At 45.3% G+C, this 24,163-nt stretch overlaps 1 protein-coding gene across 5 annotated transcripts in view; it reads left to right on the forward strand.

Annotated features, from left to right (window-relative positions):
• vegfab (vascular endothelial growth factor Ab) overlaps positions 1 to 9,682 on the forward strand; it is a 36,008-nt gene extending 26,326 nt beyond the window's left edge. For 4 of the 5 annotated variants that reach the window (XM_068027910.1, XM_068027914.1, XM_068027911.1 and 1 more), the window contains one exon: positions 6,575 to 9,681. In XM_068027910.1, the coding sequence (XP_067884011.1) occupies positions 6,575 to 6,596 (22 nt within the window). In that variant the 3' untranslated portion in view covers positions 6,597 to 9,681. Of the gene's footprint in view, positions 1 to 6,574 lie in introns of all 5 variants that reach the window. The other variant, XM_068027913.1, reaches the window with a different exon arrangement.
• The last annotated feature ends 14,481 nt before the right edge of the window (positions 9,683 to 24,163 follow it).

Here is a 24,163-nt window from a genome sequence, read left to right on the forward strand (position 1 = left end):
CTGGGGGTGTTTGTGGTTGATGGAAGGTCCTATGCCAATGCTGTAACTCACAGTGTGGTCCAGTATGGGCCTTGTTAGCTGCAGCACCTCTGAACAAGACAGGACAGACAGCTTCACTGGCCAGGCCTCCTAATAAATCTTCACTGAAAATTTAAGGCCTCTATTTCTTTATCGATTTTGGTTTACCCAGAAATTTTTTTGGGAACTAGAACTTTTGCGCCCAACAGAACCATTATTTTATATTTTTATTCGATCTCAAAGCCATCTCCCAAACTTCTATCCTGCCCATCAAACTCTTTAGAAAAGCATGGAATTGCTCACTTATCCTGTTTACTTGCGTGTAACTCAGCTCAAAAGGCTCTGCCTGAATTCCATTTCTTACTCCTGACTGGCTAATTTTTAACTTGGTGTTTGAACCTTTTGCCACAGTCAACAATCTGCACGGTCAGGTTTGTCAATCCCCCTTTCACAATCTTGAAAGGTTATGTGTTCTCTCAGTCCCCTGCTCTCCAAAGAAAACCTGCTTAACCTTTACCTCGTAACTTCCTCTTACCTTGACTGCTTAATCAGACGCTAATAATGAACGCGAGAAAATGGTGCTTGATTTCAACAAGTCAATGGGGCTGGGCTAGGGGTCTGTCTCTGCTAGAGCGCCCAAGGTAAATCATTACTGTCAAACCTAGCACCACACGAGCATTAATTATTGCTGGGAGGGAGGGAAAGACATCCAAAAATGACCCTGCCTCGGTGGCTGATCGCACGAAATCTAGACACTCAACCATTTGGACATGCTGGCTAAGCTTGTTCCTGTCCTCATCTGAGGTCCACATGCATGACTTTGGGAGGTCCCTGAATAGCTGCCAGGCGCAGAGAGCCTGGCTGATATTTCCCTTGTTCAACTTGAGGCACTGAGGCCAATGGTAGTTTCCACCCAACCAGCCCAACAATTTGGTGGGGGATACAGCAGCAGCAGCTGGGTAGTACCTATAACCTACCATTTCCTGGCTCAGCCCATTGATATGCCAAAGCCCTTCACACCATATCAATTCCAACATGAAGTAGTACCCATTGCCCAAAGCTTATGTAACTCCATTACTATGTCATTACATCATATGGGCAGGGATAATGTCGAATAAGATACACATCTGCTTGTCTTGAATAACTGGCCATTGGTTCTTGCCAACATAAATGCCAGTTGTCACCTGATAGGCTGGCACTATTTTGCCTTAAAACTTGACAGGCTGCAATGGCCTTCAACTTCACATTAACAGAGAGGTGATGTTTCAGTTCTTTCTACTGTGCGTGTACCAACAGCGATAGGACCTAGAGGATGAACATACAACTATCCCAGAGCACCAGCCTCCACCCCTCACTCGTTCCTTCCTCATCCATGATCCCTACTCCAATCCCAACTGAGGTTAACAAGTAATAATGGTGGTATAAGTGACTGATAATACACACCTCCTTTATTCATTACTGTACATGATAACATTAACAGTAGTTCAGCATGTGGGAGTGCTTGGCATTTTCTATTGCTTTACCTTAAGTATGTGTAACTGTAAATAAGTTGCTTACCCGGCAGCCATTTTGTTTAACTGGTTGTTGCTCCTGCAGAGCTTCCGGGATAACATCTATTCTCCTTTCTTTTCTGCATTTATAAAGCATGTGACACTCTCCGGAAGTGGGTTTTCTCGACCTGACACAGCCTGCTGTCTGTCCTTCCAGCTGCCCTGTGAGCATGTTAGGTGAGGCAGAGGTTGCGGGCACTAAGAGAAAGGACAGCCATTTCCATTCATCGTTGATGGAACATTGGGCCTGTTGCCAAGGCACATTTTTATTATTTTTGAGAAGCTGAGGCTCTGTGTCATGGTTTAAAAGAGAAAATATATCAGGAGGCAGTGGGTAGGTGACGCCAGGTTTGGCTTTCAAGTGCTTGTAAGCTGTAGGAGGAAAGCAAGATTAAGGAAGGGAAGGCAGTAAATGGAGTTGAGGTAGAAAACAGCCATCCCCTAATTAAATGGCGGAGAAGGCTTGGAAGGGCTGGATATTCCACAGTTTCAGATCCTGGGAAATAGTGAGAGCTAGAGACGGAACAAAGGAATCTTGATTTCATCATGCTGACGATACCACCAGGAGGATGATGTGTTTGGAGCTAGAGAGGAAGGTTCAGACATCATACAAGAATTGATCGATCAGGGAAGGGGCTTTTGATGTTGAGGTGGATGAAAAGATACCTTTGCCAGTTTTATTCCTGATTAACTGCACAGGTATAAATAAGGACCTTCTCTGGTATTTCTTGTCCTTGCTTCTTTGAATCTTCCTGTGCCAGATGCCATTCCTGGCGGACAGGCCAGCAACGCAGATCACTCTGAAACTGGGTTCTGGGAGAGGGCACTCGACCCAGCTGCAGGGCAGAGAAATTCACCCTGCTTCCCTCCCTCCTTCATGAGCAGGAGCCTGCCAGTTACTCGCTAACCACTCCACTGCTACAATGGTGGAGACTGAGAACCCAGCAAGTGAAGGACTGCAGAGCGAGGTTCCATTGAGAGTTCGACATGCTCCACCATCTTGAATCAGAGTGTTACACTGACTGCACATTCTCAATGCACCATGTTTCAAAGTGGGACTTAACGGAGGTCTGAATCTGTGAACTATTCCCGGGAAGAGATCCTGTCTCCTTCAGGCCTTCTCACATCTTGGGCCTTTGGATTTTTGTTCCTGCATTACCCCTTACAGCCCTGTGCTGCAGGCTGGAGACAGTTCAGATCTTGAGCTTTATACTGCTTTAACAAACCAGGAAAGAGCAACACTGTCCTTGGATCAAATGGAGATTTGTCACTAGTCAGTGAATTGAAATGAAGAGAAATAAAGTCCAGCAGGATCTGAAGCAACCTATTCTGTCTAATGGGACGATGGTTTATGTTATAAGGTCGGGACAGGTGGAATACAGCCTTGGGCTGATACGAGGGTCTGTGCTTTTGGCCACTGGAAGCAGCAGAGCCCACATAAGGCGAAGGTAGAGGGCACGTGACTTCCCTTAGTGAGGGTAAGAACTCTTCCTTTGGTTAGAAGATGAAACCCATCAGATATGGTTCCACAGTCTCCAAATCTCTTATTGGGAGGAAATTCAAAACAGTGAAACCAGTATGGGCAAAAAGAACATGCTCCACTTACTTGTTTAAGAAGACCTTGCCTTAAAAATCAAAAATCAAATAGTTAGAAAGATTATTTTACTGAACAACTCCATATTCCCTGAAAGGTAACTCATCTGTACCAAAACCTGCCTCAAAGACTGATGATCTGAACGGACCAAATACCTCATCTCCCATATAGTTAGAAAGACCACCTATGAAAGGAAAGTCCCTGCTTCCTATCCGAATGCTCCCCCAATAATGAAAGACCATCTAAAGGCAATCTCAAATGGTGGTCGCCATCCTCCTCCTACCCCACCTCCCGCACTCAATGAGTTTCCCCGCACACCTTAAAATTTCATGGGATCATTGAAGGTCACAAGCAACTGGCATTTGATTTGCTCCCTTGTGCAAATGATCACATTTAATGACTTAATGGAGTAAACTGGCACGTCAAACTTTGTCAAGTGGAATATATGTTGGACATTTGGACCTCTGGTGATTTAAGATGGCCTCGGGCATTGCAGGAATGTGAGAACATTTTTCCAAGCTGTTTTATTAGCTCTTAGATAGTGGTGGCAGGTATTTGTGACAAGAGTTTACATGAAAGGGCAGAATGTTTGAAAGTAATCACATGCAATTGGCTGGAAGGACATCGATAGTGGTTTTAATGGAAGCTGAAATTATTTGTATTTGGCTTTTAATCATTAACATTACCTTGTGACACACTTGTCAGCCTCTCGTCAGCTGCCTACATGCCTGCGGTAGAATAGCAGGGTGATGAGGAATAGGAAGAAAAGTAGGGAAGGGAACTAGTAGGAGGATGGAGGTGAGGGAGAGGAGGGGAAAGAAAGGTTTAAAATGAGGGTCTGGAATCCGAAAATGATCCCTTGTCAACTGCAGGACATAGGCAGCTCCAGTCAAATAGGCAATCGCTGCTATATTTTTCTTGACAATACATCATCTTCCAGGCTTTTCCACATCTCCATTTCAGGCCTTCCAACCTGAGGAAATTTTGAGGGTGAAAGTGGCTGGGGATTCAAGGGCTACTTAGAGTCTCCCGCAACTTTGAGTGGTCACAAACCCTTCCACGTTGTTCTGCTTGAATGCAGGAATTGAGGCCCTCAGAACGAGGGTGAGTTTGAAAGTCTGTTATAGTTATTGTGGTTGAGGGGGGTGAATTGAGGCATGGGAAGGGAGCTATCTCAAAACTTGTCTCTACCTTCCTAGTCTGTTCAGTTTTCACCTCCAGTGCAAGCAATAAAAAATGTCACACTGCAGACCTGCAAAACTGGTGAAGCCTTTCCTCACCTCAGTGAGTTTGTTCTGAAACAACAAGCTGGTCGCTGAAAGGAAAAGAGCCATTAGTGGCCAGGGAAATCCCAGGTCACTTCCCCCTTCTTCCCATTGGCTGCTAGAAATCTTGTGACAGCAGCAGTTCCCATAATGCTGCTCACCGCTGGTGTTGTGCGCACCCAGGAACAAGAACAAAAAATGACTCTTTCCACTCTAAAACACAAACCTGTCGACCTGTTATCCACCATCAGAATTTTACAACCGTTTCTTTATATTGTCACATGGATGCGAGCAGATGTGCTACCTTCTCAAGTTTTTCATGCAAACAGTTATGATTTGGAATGCACTGCCTGAAAGGCTGGTGGTAGCAGATATGGTAATAACTTTCAAAAGGGAATTGGATAAATACTTGAACGGGAAAAAAAAATTGCAGGGGGATAGAGCAAGAGGAGTGGGACTCATTGGTTAGCCGATTCAAAGAGGCAGCACAGATACGATGGGCCAAATGGCCACCCTCTGCGCTGTATCATTCTATAATTCTAGTTCTTTTCGACTTATAAGTAGACACATTCCCTTGCAGAAGGGTGTAGAACATCCCCTTGTTTCCATGGCGACTGTCTAACCAACTAAAAGATCAATTGTAAACAAAAATACATTTTGTTTAAATAATGTATTGTAATAATTATCACGTCCAGATTTTTTTTAAACTGTGCTTTTAAACCTCCTTTCCGTGCTCCAAAGAGGAAGAAAGGCAGTCTTTAAAAAAAAAAAAATCACCGTGGGCCTTTATAGAATGACAAAATGTGCCTGACAGTGGAAAGACCCGATAAGACAGTCAAGTCTGCTGCTGGTCAGGTCTACACCTTCCCATGCAAGACAGTGTACATAGTGTCTGCAGCTGTCTCTCAGTCACAGCTTGCCAACAGTGACCTTCCCATTCTATACCTGGACTCCTTCGGAAACCTCCCCTACCCCACAATGCGAAGAGTCCCAACACGGCTTCATCAAACTGCTCCCAATGAAGCCCTACTGCCTTCAAGCAGCCAATAACGACACTGGTATCCAAATGCGATGGATTGACTAATGAGACGGTATTTAAAGGGACATCGGTTTCTGGGAAATTGTTGCGTCAAACCTTTTCTTTGTAGGTTTGCAAAGAGATAAATTCAACAAGATATACCTTTTAAGAATGGATCGTTGCATCCTTTGTATATGACAGCAGCTTGTAGGATCATCTTCCCCAGCAACTTCAACAAAGGTTTAGCAAACATTTCTTCACAAAGACGGTGTCCCTATAAGTACAGACTTGTTTGAATAAGCTGTGAATGTTTTAGCTGCATGCTAATGGGCTGCTAAATCATAATCAAAATATGTTATCTGAGCTTTACAGGAACAAATAGGCTTTGATGCAGGATGCACTTAGGGCCTAAAGATTTGTCATTGCTATCCATATATCTTCAGTCAACATCGGTTGTCCTGTCAGAATTTAATAGTCACTGCCTCTGCCTGCACTGCCACCACCCTCCCTCCCCACATGCACCTCCCCCCCACAATGGCATAAAGACCGGGATCGTCCCTGGTTTGTTTACTGGCCTGTTATCTGATATCAACAGGGTCAGGCAATGAATGTAATCAGCCCTGACCTAACTAAATGGCGGAACCGTTTCGAGGGGCAGAATGCCCTACTCCTCTTCCTATGTTCCTAGATGGGTAGATGAGAAGATGCTACAATTAAACTCTGTGTCCCCTGGATTTTGGGGAGGGGAACTGTCCAGGTGCCCTGCTTCTGGCAACTTCCCTGTTGAAAAATGATGCCTCCCACCACCCCCTCTCTTCACCTTCTCCCCCCACATCCCCATCCCCCACACCCAGCTAAAATTCAAATCCATTTGAGCGTCATTAGGTTGCCTTCCTCATAGCAATGGGTCAACCTTAGCCTCGTCAGTTAGGCTCGTGCCCGGGTGAGGGTCGCTTGCTTTCGTGGAACCAGATTGCAAGCAAAGGGAAGAACCTGCAGAAAGGAGAAGAGGCAGAAGTGAGACAGTGTGGCAGTCGGCAGATAAGACATACTGGGGGCGTTTGCTGGGCTCTGTTGCTGAAAACCCCACTGATCCGTGTTTTCTCTATTTCTGTGTTTCCCCTTACAGGTGTGAAAAACCTAGGAGATGAGCGGAGATACAGAAACCAGATGTTGTTTTCTGTTGGTTTTTAATCGTTGTATTTTTTTTTTTAAAAACGTCTTTTTTTTAAAAAAAAGAAGACATAGACATGAAGGATAGAATGAGCACAGCACTTTGAATTAAATACGATTTCTGGAGGAAAACTAAAACAAACACTAAAAGTCATTCCCGGGAAGAAGGCCTTCTGTGATTTGTGCCGATATTTTATTATTAAAAGGCCTGGTATTATTCAGGATACATGCTGCTAAGAAAAAGTGAGAAAATTACTTGGAAAACTTGGGAAAATGATGAACCTGGGATTCTTGGTTTTATTCATTGGGTCATTTTTTAAAGACATATATATATATGAGAACGATATATATATATATATATATAGAAAAAGCAAGCCTCACAAAAGACGACTGAAAAGTTAAATCTATATATTATATATTAAAATACGGATGGATTGAAGCTTCATGTCAAGGACCCATGATTTTCCAGGGAATGATAAATCAGGATGAAGATGTTTTAATCGGTATGGTTGGGCTTCGAGGAGGGGTGAGAATGAAACAATAACACGTGCCTCAGCACTCTGCTTTTCAAAAGAGAAAATGAGTGGAGTCTCATCGACCCAGTTGGTACATGGGTGGATGTTTGTTCTCACGCGACCAAATCTGGAAGTTGAATACTCGGCTGGGAGCTGTGCGATGTACTAGTCAAAAGCTTCTGTAGGGAGGAGGAACTTTCCAACCCCAACCCCTCTGCCCGAGCGCCACCCGAATTTTGTCACCGAGCAGCCAAGGAATGGTCATTAAAACGGTACATGTGGGTCACTAACACTGAAACATTCGAAAAGGATATCCATTGAAGGAACTGGGTTATGACAAGGCAACAGATGCACAAAGGCCTGTGGAGGGGTGTGCTCTGACCTAAACCACAGGGCTGGAGATTTCTATAGACAGACAAGGGAACAGGCTGTAATGTTTCGCTGCTGGCCTGGCTTGGCCATGTTTTTTTCAAGACTACATATACTTGGTGGGGAACTGATCTGGATAGGTTCCCCAATGTCACTTCTAGCCTAACGGCTGTTTTTGGAAGTTTATTCTAGATTGTAAACTCCCACCCACCCCACCTCATCCCGAACTCAAAAAACTCCACATGAACAGCAGGAAAGATGTTTCCATCTCCTTTCGTTCAGTTGTGACTTATTGGTTATTTATACAAAGTGTGACATCTGGGGTGTGTGACATCTGGGGTATGATGCCTGCTCTAAAACTTTGATATTAATTGACCGTTCAGATTTCCTCCATTGAAAGATGGCAGATGTAGAAGATCGGGGTGGGTGGTGGTGGCGGGGAGGAGGTGGTGGGTGGGGGGGTGTGTTGCAGTAGCATTGCTGTGAGGCAGTATCCCGCCCCAAGGTAAAATAAGTGCAGTCCTGCTTTGTAAAACAAAACAGCTAATCTTAACTGAAGCCAGGATGATAAAATGGGGTTAGCTGAGCTTGATCCAAATTGGGCAAGTCCTGTCGGGTCAGAGCAGACCACCTTCGGCCTAATGCTCGGCAAGCGAGGAGCGACAGAAACTCCCTCGCCGCAGAATGACTGCGATCCAGTACGAACCACATGTTTCACGCTAGGGTCGCATGTGTGAAGCACACATAACCCATTTAACTGGTGGAGAGGGCAGGCAGGTTGAGCATGATGTGCCCCATTAACGCACCATTTGGCAGGTGGTTGGCCCAACCATAAGCATCGGTTCTTCGGCTGTGGGTGAAGACAGACCTCACCTCAAACGCGATCATGCATTAAGAATTCCAAGCCAAGGCTAGCACAAAGCTCGGCACTAGACGGCAGCATGCATGTCTTGGAAGGTATTGGAGATAGTTACCAGAGCTCTATATCTGAATCCATCTCCCTTTGGGTTTTGTTTATGTAGGGGAGGGCAGGGTGGGTAAATCAGTGAAAATGTAACATGTAAATTTGTGTTAAATTCTTCAACGCAGAAGTGAATTTTGTGAAGCAGTGTTATGTGTACTTGCATTTGCTGATGTTATATGGTTGTCCTGACAATTCATGCGCCCTCTCCCTTTTACTACCCTTTAACCTTTGCCTCCACCCTGCCCCCACTACCTGCTGCCCCTTCACTCTCAGCTTTGACCCACCTTCTTTGCTGATGTGCCTGCTCTGCTCTCTCACCATCTCCCCTTGTCCCAACACGCTTACAACAAAGATTAAGTAATATGGCGGGAAAGACACCCATCGCTTTGGCAAGGTGGGAAGTGGTGCCTGGTGGGAGGAACCACTCTTCACCCCCTGCCAATCATGTGAATCGAAGCACATTCCTCCACACATACACATACACATAACACAAGTAATAAGCTGGCTTACTTAAAATGAACAGCGAGATTCTGATCTCTGTCAGAAGGGGTGGTGACTAAACACGGCAATGGTTTAAGAAAGTGACTCACCACCACCTTCTCAAGGGCAATTAGGGATGGACAAGCAACGCTGGCCTTGCCAGCAACACTCACATCCCTTGAAAGAATAAAAAATAACCTGGAACAAAAATAGAATGGGAAAGATTGCATGCCAGACATAACCCCCATCACCGACATTTCTGTTCTATTTAAATCAATTGGAAAATCGGGGCAGGGTCTGTTACAGGCGGGCACCCGTTTTTTATTTGTTCAGCATTTCAACCAGATGCTGCTTCACAGCAGGATACTGAAACAGCTGCACCAAATGTGTCCGCTCCCAGACCTCCTGCTCTTTTCCAAGACCCCTTCTCCTCCCTGAAAAGCTGAGGCTCAACGGACGAAATAAAAACTAACTTTTATGAACTGCTGTGTACTTTGTATAGAATTAAGGTTGGAATCAAACAGTTATTCTGCCTGTTATATATTAAAAGAAAGTGTGAGCGAGAGAAAAATCCACAACAGTGATTCTTTGCGCATTGTTTATAGTCACATTTTTAGTATATTTTTTTGTCACTTAAAGTATATTTATTGGTGCTACTGTCTCTCTTCATAATTGTTAAAAATACTGTTTAAATATTAACAACATTATTTTGCTCTAGTTAATTATTCTGTAGCATCATATTTATTTTTAAACTAAAATATGTTATATGTGTTTTTTATTAAAAAAATGTTAATTGCAATTCTTTGTTGTTCTTGAAATTATATTAATTGAAAGGAATGGGGGTCAGGGAGGTGTTGCTGGTAAAATTAAAGGCTTGAATTAATGTAGCAACTCTCAAAATGCTTCACACATACAATAGGGCCCAGGCATAAACAAGGAGGTAGAGGCCTGAAAAATGGTTTTGTCGCTTAGCATTCACACTGCCGCCATCGTGGATTGGATCCTGAGAAGGGGGACCAGAGCGCCTGCCTGTTTTAGGCGGGGTGCTACTTGGATCCTGTGATAGATGTCGGGCCCTAATTGTTGCAATTGTGAAGACACCGTCACATCCCACCCCATTTATACCGGAGTGCAAGTGGCCTAACGAAAAGTTCTCAAATGGCCCACTGTAGTCTGCTCATAAAATGGTCAAGGAAACCCTCCAATTTGGTTTTGGCTGGGGCTGGGAGGTCCCCAAAAAGAAAAGCCCCACTCCCAGGTATCGGCTCCCACTTTCCCAGGCTTCGACTGTCGGCCAAGCCCGTGTGGGAACTGTCCACTCTCCTGCCCAAGCAGCACTGTCGACGCTGCAGCAGTTTGCTTATATGGTGCCTGCAACTGTCCAACAGAATGTAATTGAGACTCTGGCCTCAAAATAGCTCACGCCCCCACACCGGCGAGAACAGACGGGTAGAAGGCACACACTTACTCTATCCTGGCTCACCCATTCTCCACCAATAGTCAAAATCGCCCTAATGAATTGAGAAAAACTTAGATCTCAAATGGTTAATTTTTTAGGACCACAGGGAGAGACTGATTAAGATTCAGACAGCGTGTCGGAATCAGTGTGCTTCAGACAATGAAAACATTCCAGCAGCTCTTCACATTCACTGCTCTGCTCATTCCAACTCGGCAGGAGTCATTGCCAAGTTTGGTTGATGTATTTTGGATTGGGAGAAGGTAATTTGATTAAAACCTGATCCTCCAGTCAGGAGGCTTTATCCCATGCTAAAAGCCAAAAATGGACAGTTTCAGTATCCCTGTAGCCAGTTGTCATACACAAGGTATGAACATTTTGGAAATGAGTGAGACAGTCCACCAATGTTTAACAATGTGGTGAGTTCATTATTTATTTACAGGAAGTGAAGTGTAACTGAGTGGAATCGGTGAGTTTTGATTATGACCAGTACTCTCTAGATTCACTTCACAATTCGTATCTGGTCTGATCCATCCAGTTGAGTTTTTCCTCACCTCATGTCTGGTTTTATTGTAAACTAACTGATGGAGATTGATCGTTATGATTAGTCAAAAACTCCATTGCATTATGTGACTACCAGAAGGGTAGGTGGCGAGCTAGATGGACCTTAGACTTTTCTCCTCTAACAATTCCCATGTTCCAGAGGTGTTTGCGGGGTCATGGTATCATAGGAAATAGGAGCAGGAGTAGGCCATTCAGCCTGTCGAGCCCGCTCCGCCATTCAAACAAATCATGGCTGATCATCTACCGCTTACTGGAGTGACTGATGCCACTGAACCCGGGAAACCTTCCCTGGAAGACCCAGATTTCGAATTGGCACATTGGTTCACATTTGCGCCCAGTGTCTGTGCCAAGCATGCCACGGCCAGTGGGATAACTTCCTACTTTCTGGCCTCTCCAAATGAATTTGCTGAATTAGGATGATTTTTGTTCTTCAGCCACGCAGAGCTACAGCCTAGGGATTGTGCTGTGCAATGGTAGCTTAACCTGTCCACACGAAATTCCTTTGTCTGCTATTTTTCTGGAAGTGCTGACCCATTTAAAATTATAGACCTGACACCTCCATTAAAGCAGCAGGCCAAAGCAATTTAATATGAGCATCCTAAACCTATGCTTACATTGCAATTTATTTTTATTCATTCCAGGGATGTGGGTGTTGCAGCATGTTTTGTCCATCCTTAGTTGTCCTTAACTGAATGGCTTACTAGACCAATTCAGGAGGGCAGTTAAGAGTCAACCACATTGCTGTAGGTCCTGCAATATATTAATGACCTAGACCTTGGTGTACAGGGCACAATTTCAAAGTTTGCAGATGATACGAAACTTGGAAGCATTGTGAGCTGTGAGCAGGATAATGTAGAACTCCAAAAGGACATAGACAAGTTGGTGGAATGGGCAGACAGATGGCAGATGAAGTTCAATGCAGAGAAATGTGAAGTGATTCATTTTGGTAGGAAGAACATGGAGAGACAATATAAAATAAAGGGTACAATTCTAAAGGGGGTGCAGGAGCAGCGGGACCTGGGTGCATATGTGTATAAGTCATTGAAGGTGGTAAGACAGGTTGAGAGAGCAGTCAATAAAGTGTACAGTATCCTGGGCTTTATTAATAGGGGCATAGAGTAGAAGAGCAAGGAATTTATGTTGAACTTGTATAAGACACTAGTTCGGCCTCAGCTGGAGTATAGCGTCCAGTTCTGGGCACCGCACTTCTGTAAAGATGTGAGGGCATTGGAGAGAGTACAGAAGAGATTCATGAGAATGGTTCCAAGAATGAGGAATTTCAGTTATGAAGACAGATTGGAGAAGTTGGAATCTGAAACATGCTGCCTGAAGAGGTGGTAGAGGCAGGAACACTCACGACATTCAAGAAATATTTAGATCAGCACTTGAAACGCCATAACATACAAGGCTACGGGCCAAGTGTGGGGAAATGGGATTAGTTAGGACGGGTGCTTGATGGTAGGTGCAGGTGCGTTGGGCCGAAGGGCCTGTTTCTGTGCTGTAAAACTCTATGACTCTAAGTTAGGACTATTTTCCTTGGAGAAGAGAAGGCTGAGAGGTGATTTGATAGAAGGATTCAAAATCATGAGGGATCTGGACAGAGTAGATAGAGAGAAACTGTTCCCACTCGTGAAAGGATCGAGAACGAGAGGACACAGATTTAAAATATTTGGTAAGAGAAGCAAAAGTGACAGGAGGAAAAACTTTTTCACGCAGAGAGTGGTTAAGGTCTGAAATGCATTGTCTGAGAGTGTGGTGGAGGCAGGTTCAATTGAAGCATTCAAACGGTAATTAGACAGTTATATGAAAAGGAAGAATGTGCAGGATTATGGGGAGAAGGTGGGGGAATGGAACTGAGGCAATTGCTCTTTCAGAGAGCCAGTGTGGACACAATGGGCCAAATGGCCTCCTTCTACACTGCAACAATTCTGTGATTCTAGGTCTGGAGTCATACGTAGGCCAGACTAGGTAAGGAAAGCAGATTCCCTTCCCTAAAGAACATTAGTGAACCAGATGGACTTTATGACAATCGGGTAGTTTCATGGTCACCATTACTTATAGTAGCATTTGAATTCCAGATTTATCTAATCAGCTGAGTTTAAATTCCTTAACTACCATGGTGGGATTTGAACTCATCTCTCCAAAACGTTAGTCGAGGCCTATGGATTATTAGTCCAACAACATAGACTCTATGTTAAAATAAAAGCAAAATACCGAGGATGCTGGAAATCTGAAATAAAAACAAGAAACGCTGGAAATATTCAGCAGGTCTGGCAGCATCTGTGGAGAGAGAAGCACAGTTAATGTTTCAGGTCAGTGACCCTGCTTCAGAACTAGCAGATATTAGAAATGTGAACGGTTTTAAGCAAGTAAAGTGGGGGTGGGGCAAGAGATAACAAAGGAGAAGGTGTATATAGGACAAGGTCACAGAGAATAACCGACCAGAAGGTCATGGAGCAAAGGCAAACAATAATAGTGTGTTGAAAGAAAAAGCATTAGTACAGATAGGGGGTTAATGTACTGAAAACTGAACAGCCACAAGCACAAACATGAAAATAAAGTGGGTAGGCAAACGGAACAAACGAAGATAAAATAAAATAAAATAAACACAAAAAAATATAAAAAAAGAATAACTAAAAATATCAGTAAAATGGGGGCCCTTCATGCTCTGAAATTATTGAACTCAATGTTCAGTCCAGCAGGCTGTAGTGCCTAATCGGAAAATGAGATGGTGTTCCTCGAGCTTGTCTTGATGTGCACTGGAACACTACCAAACGCATCTTCCCCTCCCTTTCCCTGTCAGTATTCCAAAGGGATTGTTCCCTCTGCGACACCCTGGTCCACTCCTCCATTACCCCCACCACCTCGTCCCCTTCCCACAGCACCTTCCGCTGCAATCACAGCAGGTGTAATACCTGCCCATTTACCATTTAGGGCGGCACAGTGGCGCAGTGGTTAGCACCGCAGCCTCACAGCTCCAGCGACCCGGGTTCAATTCTGGGTACTGCCTGTGTGGAGTTTGCAAGTTCTCCCTGTGTCTGCTTGGGTTTCCTCCGGGTGCTCCGGTTTCCTCCCACATGCCAAAAGACTTGCAGGTTGATAGGTTAATTGGCCTTTATAAATTGCCCCTAGTATAGGTAGGTGGTAGGGAAATATAGGGACAGGTGGGGATGTGGTAGGAATATGGGATTAGTGTAGGATTAGTATAAATGGGTGGTTGATGGTCGGCACAGACTCGGTGGGCCGAAGTTCCTGTTTCAGTGCTGTATCTCTAAACTAAACTAAACTACCTCCTCTGTCCTCACTATCCCAGGCCCCAAACACTCCTTTCAGGTGAAGCAGCGATTTACTTGTACTTCTTTCAATGTAGTATACTGTATTCGCTGCTCACAGTGTGGTCTCCTCTACATTGAGGAGACCAAACGTAGACTGGGTGACCGCTTTGCGGAACACCTCCGCTCAGTCCGAAAGCAGGACCCTGAGCTTCCGGTTGCTTGCCATTTCAACACTCCCCCCGTTCTCATGCTCACATCTCTGTCCTGGGATTGCTGCAGTGTTCCAGTGAACATCAACGCAAGCTCGAGGAACAGCATCTCATTTACCGATTAGGCACACTACAGCCTGCCGGACTGAACATTGAGTTCAATCATTTCAGAGCATGATAGGCCTCCCCATTTTACTTTTATTTTTAATTATTTTTTCTTTTTTTTGTGTTTATTTTATTTTATTTTAGTTTGTTCAGTTTGCGTATGCACTTTTTGTCATGTATTTGCTTGTGGCTGTTCAGTTTTCAGTCCATTAACACCCTATCTGTACTAATGCTTTGTCTTTCAACACACCATTAACATATTGTTTGCCTTTGTTCCATGACCTTCTGGTTGGTTATTCTCTGTGACCTTGTCCTATCTACACCTTCTCCTTTGTTATCTCTTGCCCCACCCCTGCTTTACTTGCTTAAACCTTTCACATTTCTAATATCTGCTAGTTCTGAAGAATGGTCACTGACCTGAAACGTTAACTCTGCTTCTCTCTCCACAGATGCTGCCAGACCTGCTGAGGATTTCCAGCATTTCTTGTTTATATTTTAGCCTATATGCAACCTCATTCTCAAAGAATAACACAGCTAACAGACAATGAAGACCTTTCCCCTGTCCATTTGGGCTTGGATTTCAATCTAGGTTTCCAAAGGTGAAAGTATTAGGAGAGCACAGCAGCCCATCGAGTATCTGAATGACCCCAAAGAAAATGGATCATGTTTGGGGAAAATACAAGGTTGGACATAGGTCCAGTCTGACTCGAACTCTGCCACCAAGAGGAGAATTCAAAGCTTGATGTTCAAGATATGTTTTGTCCCATTTTTATTTTTCTCAAAATGCACAACTTCATGAATCCCTTTTTCCTGCTCCTCTCCTCTTTAGCTCCGCCAATTCCTGTCTCTAGGCCCTTAACGTGGGCCAGATATGTCACTATTGCCGGATTGCTCCATGGCTAGGCCTTAAGCTGGAAAGCAGGGTAAGAACCTAGAGCACAGCCGTAGAACTGAGTGGCCTTAACTTGGTGCTGAGGAAGACAGAGGTTAAGACCGAGGCCTATTTTTGTCCTTGTGCTGCCTTGATTGCAGGGTGTGGTCCCAGCACCAACACTAATGCCTAGATTCTGCTGGCATCCCTGCAAATGGGCATCCAGGTGGTAGAAGGAGAAATTGAAGAGGTGAGGCTGGCATTGCTCCCAGCCACTTGGTTTCCATATACAAGCAGTGTCACACCTGAGTCAATTGCAGGTGTAGGTCCAGCTCTTTCACCAAGGTAAAGAAAAAGCAAGGCTTGCATTTCTATAGCGCCTTTGGTGATGTCAGGGTGTTTTGGCAGCCAGTTTGCGCACAGTACAATCCTACAAACAGCAACGAGATAATGACCAGATAATCCAATCAAGTGATATTGATTGAGGGTTAAATATTGGCCAGGTCAATCCCTAGCTCTTCTTTGAAATAGTGCCATGGGATCTTTTTGCGTTCACCTGAGAGGGCAGATGTGGCCTCACTTTAACGTCGCATCCGAAAGACGGCAGTGCAGCACTCCCTCAGTACTACACTGGAGTAGGTCCACCAATCCCAGGGCAACATAAAGGAGGTGGAGACCCAGCATAATGAATCTCCCCCTTGTAATTGCTGACTGGGAAATGGATGTTCACTGGGTCAAAAGTCAGGAAAATTGAGCCCCACATGTCTTCTGCTCTTAACTGCTCACTACACGAGCTGGTCTGTATTTTTCCCTCAAGATTTGCCTTACCCCCTAATCTGGTATCTTCAGCAGAAATTTAAATCATTCATCTTTATTTTCAGCAGGAAGCTAGAAATGTTATGGTCACTTGAAACAAATACAGGTCTTCCATTGGTGCTTTCTCATACTTAGGGTCATGGTTTTTTTAATGTTCATTTGTGGGTTGTGGGCGTTGCTGGCTTAGCCGGCATTTATTATCTATCGCTAATTGCCCTGCTGGCCATTTCAGAGGGCATTTTAAGAGTCAACCACATTGCTGTGGGTCTGAAGTCACATGTTGGTCAGACTAGATTTCCTTCCCTAAATGACATTAGTGAACTCAATGGTTTTTTACAACAATCGACAATGGTTTCATGGTCACCATTAGACAAGCTTTTAATTCCAGATGTATTAATTGAATTTAAATTTGAACCTATGACCCCAGGGCATTAAAATAAAAGCAAAATACTGTGGATGCTGGAAATCTGAAAAAAAACAAGAAATGCTGGAACCACTCATCAGGTCTGGCAGCATCTGTGGAAAGAGAAGCAGAGTTAACGTTTCGGGTCAGTGACCCTTCATCAGAACTGGCAAATATTAGAAATGTCAAAGGTTATAAGCAAGTGAGGTGGGGGTGGGGCAAGAGATAAAAAATAGATTGGGCAAGGCCACATAGCTGACCAAAAGGTCATGGAGCAAAGGCAAACAATATTTTAATGGTGTGTTGAAAGACAAAGCATTAGTACAAATAGGGTGTTAACGGACTGAAGGTTGAACAGCAGCAAGTGCAAACATGAAACAAATCAGTGGGTAAGCAAACATAAGAAAAAATAACTAAAAATAAAAGTAAAATGGGGGGCCCGTTATGCTCTGAAATGATCGAACTCAATGTTCAGTCCAGCAGGCTGTAGAGTGCCTAATCGGTAAATGAGATGCTGTTCCTCAAGCTTGCATTGATGTTCTCTGGAACACTGCAGCAATTCCAGGACAGAGAAGTGAGCATGAGAGCAGGGGGGAGTGTTGAAATGGCAAGCAACCGGAAGCTCAGGGTCCTGCTTGCGGACTGAGCGGAGGTGTTCCGCAAAGCGGTCACCCAGTCTGCGTTTGGTCTCCCCAATGTAGAGGAGACCACATTGTGAGCAGCGAATACAGTATACTACATTGAAAGAAGTACAAGTAAATCGCTGCTTCACCTGAAAGGAGTGTTTGGGGCCTGGGATAGTGAGGAGAGAGGAGGTAAATGGGCAGGTATTACACCTCCTGCGATTGCAGGGGAAGGTGTAATGGGACGGGGACGAGGTGGTGGGGGTAATGGAGGAATGGACCAGGGTGTCGCGGAGGGAACGATCCCTTCGGAACGCTGACAGGGGAAGGGAGGGGAAGATGCCATTGGTAGTGGCATCACGCTGGAGGTGGCGGAAATGGCGGAGGATGATCCTTTGGATATGGAGGCTGATGGGGTGGAAAGTGAGGACAAGGGGAACCCTGTCACGGTTCTGGGAGGGAGGGGAAGGGGAGAGGGTAGAGGTGCGGGAAATGGGCCGGACATGGTTGAGGGCCCTGTCAACGACAGTGGGGGGGAATCCTCGGTTGAGGAAAAAGGAGGTCATATCAGAAGCATCATCAGAGCAGATGCGTCAGAGACGGAGAAACTGGGAGAATTCTCAGGATTCACCAGGATGGGAGGAGAGGGCGGCCCCACAATCCTGTCTGATCTGTATTGAAGGCCACTTAAGATGGTTAAAAAGATCATTAAGAGCTCATTAATGGGGGGATGCACGGGCTGCCCACACGATGTCTGGGGCAGGCCAGGTAAATGGAAGTCTAGTATACAGTGGGGGGCCAATCATGGCTGTCCCAGGGAATTAGCTCAGCCCCATAAAAGTGTAAATGGCACAGATGGGAACTCATCCATTTGAGAAACAGGTGTCATCAATGCAGCACAGGTGGTGGGAGCGTAACAGTAATCATCCCAGGCAGTGTAGGGGGTCGTCACCCTCCTGGCATCACATGGGCATAAGAGCAGGGGGCAAGGCTGCCGAACACAGTTGGGTCCACACGAGCACAAGGAAGGCAGCAGCTGGCAATGGGGGCACAACACTTAGATTTTGGGCCCAGTGGCGATGAGCAACACCATCCGCAGAACACCAAGGTGCTCTGGCTGCACAGGGAGGTGGCTGGGCAGGGTATGGAATGCAAAGGACTTATCATGAATGTCAGAGATCTTCTGAGCCAGGAACGTTTCAACTTGTCCCTCTGACCCAGGATATAGGGCACTGCAGCAAAGTCAGTCTGAGGTGCCTGTGCTAACACATCCATTGAAGATGCAGCCTGGAGCATCTAAACTCTTACTGCCAATGAACATCTGCCCTGGGGTTTTCCCGCCACCGCTGACGAACCCTTGATTTCCTTCACCACCCCATACCTCTTTTCTTGTCCCACTATTAATAAAAGGAATCTCACACGTGTGCCTTCAGGTGTCATTATATACATTGCTACGACTGAAGCAGGAGGAGTGCACTGTTAATTCAGTCCCACTTCTCCACAGATCACAACATATCAATAAATGTTCCCACTTAACCAAAACAGCACCAGGGAGGCAACACACCATCCTGGATTCATGTCTGTAGCCACAGAAACACCAGTCTGTTCCCCTGATTATTGAATCACCTATCACTGTGGCTCTTCCAGTCTTCCTTGTACCCCACTGTGCAGCTGAGCCACCCATGGTGCCATGGACCTGGCTCTGGCTGCATTCCCCAGGTGAAGCATCACTTTCCTCAGTATTCAGAACCAAAAATCTGTTGGAGAGTGAGATGCACTCAGGGGTCTCCTGCACTACCTACCTGATTCTTTTTGACTGCCTGGTGGTCACCCATTCCCTTTCTCCCTGCACGCTCTTAAGCTGTGGGGGGGACCACATCTATAAACATGCTATCCACGTAGCTCTCATCCTCACGAATGCACCACAGTTTTGCCAACTACCGCTCAAGTTCCAAAACCCGGAGTTCAAGCTGCTGCAATTGACAACACTTCCTGCACAAATGGTTCTCCAGGATACGGGAAGCATTCTGGAGCTCCCACATAGCACAGGAGGTGCACTCTCGAGGTTGAAGCACCCCTGCCATTACTTTATTTATTAGTTGACCCTTTGCTACTGCTAAAAAAGCCTTACCAATACTACAACACCTTAGAATTATTAATAAAACCTTACTAGTACTGATAAATACTACAAAAAATCAATACAATTCACTAGTTGAAATAAAGCTTACTCAAAAGAAAAGATAATACTCACCAGCTACTCACTTGTTGAGTATATTCAAGACAAAGATTGATAGATTTTTGGATGCGAAAGAAATTAAGGGATAAGGGGATAGGGAAGGCAAGTCGGGTTGAGGTACAAGATCAGCTATAAACTTATTGAATAGGCAGAGCAGACTCTAAGGGCCAAATGGCCTCCTCCTATTTCTTACGTTATGTATATTTTGAAAGAAAAACTGCAAGAACACACTTGCTTACCAAAACTCTTATTTTCAAATGCTTCTTGTGGAAAAAAATAGCCCAACATCCTGAAAGGTAATAGTTATTATTCCCCCCCCCCCCCCCCCCCCCACATCCCCAAAATATTTGAACATCTTCAGGACACTTACATGTCTTGTGATCAGGCAGTGCACTATTTTGTCATCCAGTTCTGACAGTTTAATCCCAATTTCATGCCCTGTGTCTCAATAACTTAACTTCCCAAAGAAGTGTGAATCTCCCTTTTAAATAACTGGGTGCAAAATGGTTCAAACTGACTTCCTTTCTGACTCCAAACTTCCGAAATTTATAACTCGCATCTGCTGGTAATTTGCACCCAATTTGCTGCGATCAACTGTCACAATACTGATAACTTTGATTATGCAGCCTCCTCTTTTTCCCAAAGTGAACAAGTTCGGCTTCCTTACCCTTTCCTGCTCACTCAAATTCTCGACACCTGGAGTCATTTTCATTAATCACCTCTGTACAAACCCAAGGGCAATACTAGCCTGCTCATGACTTAAATTGTACACACACAGTACGCCTGATAAATATTTATGATCACAAACTGCAGGGCTCAAATGCTAAGCTCGACAAGACACTTGGTTCAAATTCACGTACAGTTCAATACAGAAACATAAACTTAACTTGCAGGCGCTTGAAGATATCTTTCTCTTCCCCCAGCCCCTTCTCGTCACCCCTGCATGAGCTTGCTATGCTTCAAAATTTCCCATCGGTTTCCCATCTGTGTAAACAGACCTAAAGAGCACAGCCCCCCCAGGTTTAGGCTTGATCGATGTTTACACCAGGGCTTCAACTGGCCTGTTGGTGGGTTAAAGGTCACATGATGGATGCATCCATCAAATGTTAAGCCTGCAGTCACAGCAGCTACTGTATAAACAGCAGGCATAAACTTGACAAGTGCCAACTTTGGGTAATTAATCCTCATCTACTGGTCATGTTGGTGGGTGGTGGGTGAGGATGTGAATGAAGAGGTTATCCTCAGCAATCAGGTGTCCATTGAAAGAAAGAGTCTGTTAGGATCATATTAAGAGCCATCTAAACATCAACACACAATCTACAGTAGGACCCTATTTGAAGAAGGAACAAATCATCAGGCCTCCTTTTAAAGGAGGACATTTGACTTTGAAACCTTGGGTGAGATTTTACCAGCCACAGGTGGTGGAATAGGAGGCAAGGGGGAGCCAGTAAAATGGCAGGGATTCACATTGGGAGGGCTCCCTGACACAGTCCCACTGCCGGGGAGGGTTGCCAGCCGTGGAACGGCAGCAGCTCGGCCACCCACCAACCAGAGGGGTGCGGCCAATCTAGCCAATTAAAGACGCAATTGAGGGCCATCTTTCCAAGCTGCTGCCGCCAGAGCGGCCCCCCCGCTCCCTTGTGTGGGGAGTCCCCAGCTGCATGGAGGCAATCTCTCTGCAGCCTCCCGGAGAGGGGGCCGGCAGTGGCACTTGCCTCCCTTGTGGCCCCAACGCTGCTACCACAGCAGATCGCCTCAGAACGCTGGGGCCTGCCTGCTTGGCAGAAAAATGAATTGTCGTCCTCTCCTGTGAGGGCGCCTCAAAATGGAGGTGTCCTCTCATTGTCCTAGCGTCCTCAGCAGCGCACACCTCTTTCGGTGGCGCGACCAAGGCTGCGAAGCTGCCGATGCTCTGATTGGGCCGAAAGCATGGAGAACCATTCCGCCGTCCTTAATTAGATGGTCCGACGGCAGTCAATTAAGAGGCTGGCGCCGGGAAGATTGCCGATGCGGTCCTGCTGCCTGCCCATGTGGGCTTGTGACCCTCATATGGTCCCAATGTCAGAACTTACCCCTTTCCAGGAAATCCTGGTCCTCATTTCTTTATTGTATACAAATCCTGATATACTATTCACCAAACAAGACAAAACATACCTTTTACATCCTGAAAGAATTTGGCAATTGCTGAAGGACTTTTCAAAGGCAGTCATGTAGGCAAACACAGAAACCAATTTGCGCACAGCAAGGCTGCATGGGAATAGCAATGAGATCGGCCAGGAGGTTATCAACTTTTAATGGCGTTGGTTGAGGCATAAATGTTTTCCAGGATGCCAAGAGAACTCCATACTTTTCCTTTGATTGCAATGGGGTATTTTATATCCAGTTAGTTCAAATCAGCTTAATCATCTCATTCAAAAACCAGAGCTGCCAATGGTTCAGATAGTTCAACACTCATTCAGTATTGTACGCAAGGTGATTAGCCTAAACTCTGCATTATTTTAAGATTGCACTATTCACGAAAATATGTTAATATGTGATATTCACTATAATATATACAGGGTGTGATATTCACGATAAAATAAACAGGAAGTGTTATTCACAATAATATATAAAGGGTGTGATATTCATTATATTATATAAAGAATGTGATATTCACTAAAATATATACACTGTGTGTTATTCTTATATACGTAGGGTGGGTTATTCACCATAATATACACAGGGTGCATAATTCTCTATCATATATAGAGGGTGTGATATTCATTGTAATAAAGACAAGGTATGTTATGCAGTACAAGGTGTGATACTCAAACTAATGCACACAGGGTGAGTTGTTGAGTTATTGACAAGGTCTCACATGGCAGACTGGTTAAAAAAGTAAAATCCCAAGGGATCCAGAGAAATGCAGGAAGGTAGATATAAAATTGGCTCAGCGGCAGGAAACAAAGGGTAGTTGTTGACGGGTGTTTTTGCGACTGGAGGGCTGTTTCCAGTGGCATTCCTCAGGGCCCAGAACTGTGTCCCCTGATTTTTGTGGTATCCAGAAGCTGGCCGAGCGCGTCTACCCTGAGGCACAGTGTGGCTTTCGTGCAGAGAGATCGACCGTTGACATGCTGTTCTCCCTTCGTCAGATACAGGAGAAATGCCATGAACAACAGATGCCCCTCTACATTGCTTTCATTGATCTCACCAAAGCCTTTGACCTCGTCAGCAGACGTGGTCTCTTCAGACTACTAGAAAAGATTGGATGTCCACCAAAGCGACTAAGTATCATCACCTCATTCCATGACAATATGAAAGGCACAATTCAACATGGTGGCTCCTCATCAGAGCCCTTTTCTATCCTGAGTGGCGTGAAACAGGGCTGTGTTCTCGCACCCACACTTTTTGGGATTTTCTTCTCCCTGCTGCTTTCACATGCGTTCAAGTCCTCTGAAGAAGGAATTTTCCTCCACACAAGATCAGGGGGCAGGTTGTTCAACCTTGCCCGTCTAAGAGCGAAGTCCAAAGTACGGAAAGTCCTTATCAGGGAACTCCTCTTTGCTGACGATGCTGCTTTAACATCTCACACTGAAGAGTGCCTGCAGAGTCTCATCGACAGGTTTGCGGCTGCCTGCAATGAATTTGGCCGAACCATCAGCCTCAAGAAAACAAACATCATGGGGCAGGATGTCAGAAATGCTCCATCCATCAATATTGGTGACCACGCTCTGGAAGTGGTTCAAGAGTTCACCTACCTAGGCTCAACTATCACCAGTAACCTGTCTCTAGATGCAGAAATCAACAAGCGCATGGGAAAGGCTTCCACTGCTATGTCCAGACTGGCCAAGAGAGTGTGGGAAAATGGCGCACTGACATGGAACACAAAAGTCCGAGTGTATCAGGCCTGTGTCCTCAGTACCTTGCTCTATGGCAGCGAGGCCTGGACAACGTATGTCAGCCAAGAGCGACGTCTCAATTCATTCCATCTTTGCTGCCTCCGGAGAATACTTGGCATCAGGTGGCAGGACCGTATCTCCAACACAGAAGTCCTCGAGGCGGCCAACATCCCCAGCTTGTACACACTACTGAGTCAGTGGCGCTTGAGATGGCTTGGCCATGTGAGCCGCATGGAAGATGGCAGGATCCCCAAAGACACATTGTACAGCGAGCTCGCCACTGGTATCAGACCCACCGGCCGTCCATGTCTCCGCTATAAAGACGTCTGCAAACGCGACATGAAATCCTGTGACATTGATCACAAGTCGTGGGAGTCAGTTGCCAGCGTTCGCCAGAGCTGGCGGGCAGCCATAAAGACGGGGCTAAAATGTGGCAAGTCGAAGAGACTTAGTAGTTTGCAGGAAAAAAGACAGAGGCGCAAGGGGAGAGCCAACTGTGCAACAGCCCCATCAAACAAATTTCTCTGCAGCACCTGTGGAAGAACCTGTCACTCTAGAATTGGCCTTTATAGCCACTCCAGGCGCTGCTTCACAAACCACTGACCACCTCCAGGCGCGTATCCATTGTCTCTCGAGATAAGGAGGCCCAAAAGAATATTAATGATTTGGATGTAAATGTCGCGGGCATGATCAAGAAGTTTGCAGACGACACAAAGATTGGCCGTGTGGTAGATAGTGAGGAGGACAGCTGTAGGCTGCAGGAAGATATTGATGGTCTGGT

This window comes from Heterodontus francisci, chromosome 3 (assembly GCF_036365525.1).
Source record: "Heterodontus francisci isolate sHetFra1 chromosome 3, sHetFra1.hap1, whole genome shotgun sequence".
NCBI lineage: Eukaryota > Metazoa > Chordata > Chondrichthyes > Heterodontiformes > Heterodontidae > Heterodontus > Heterodontus francisci.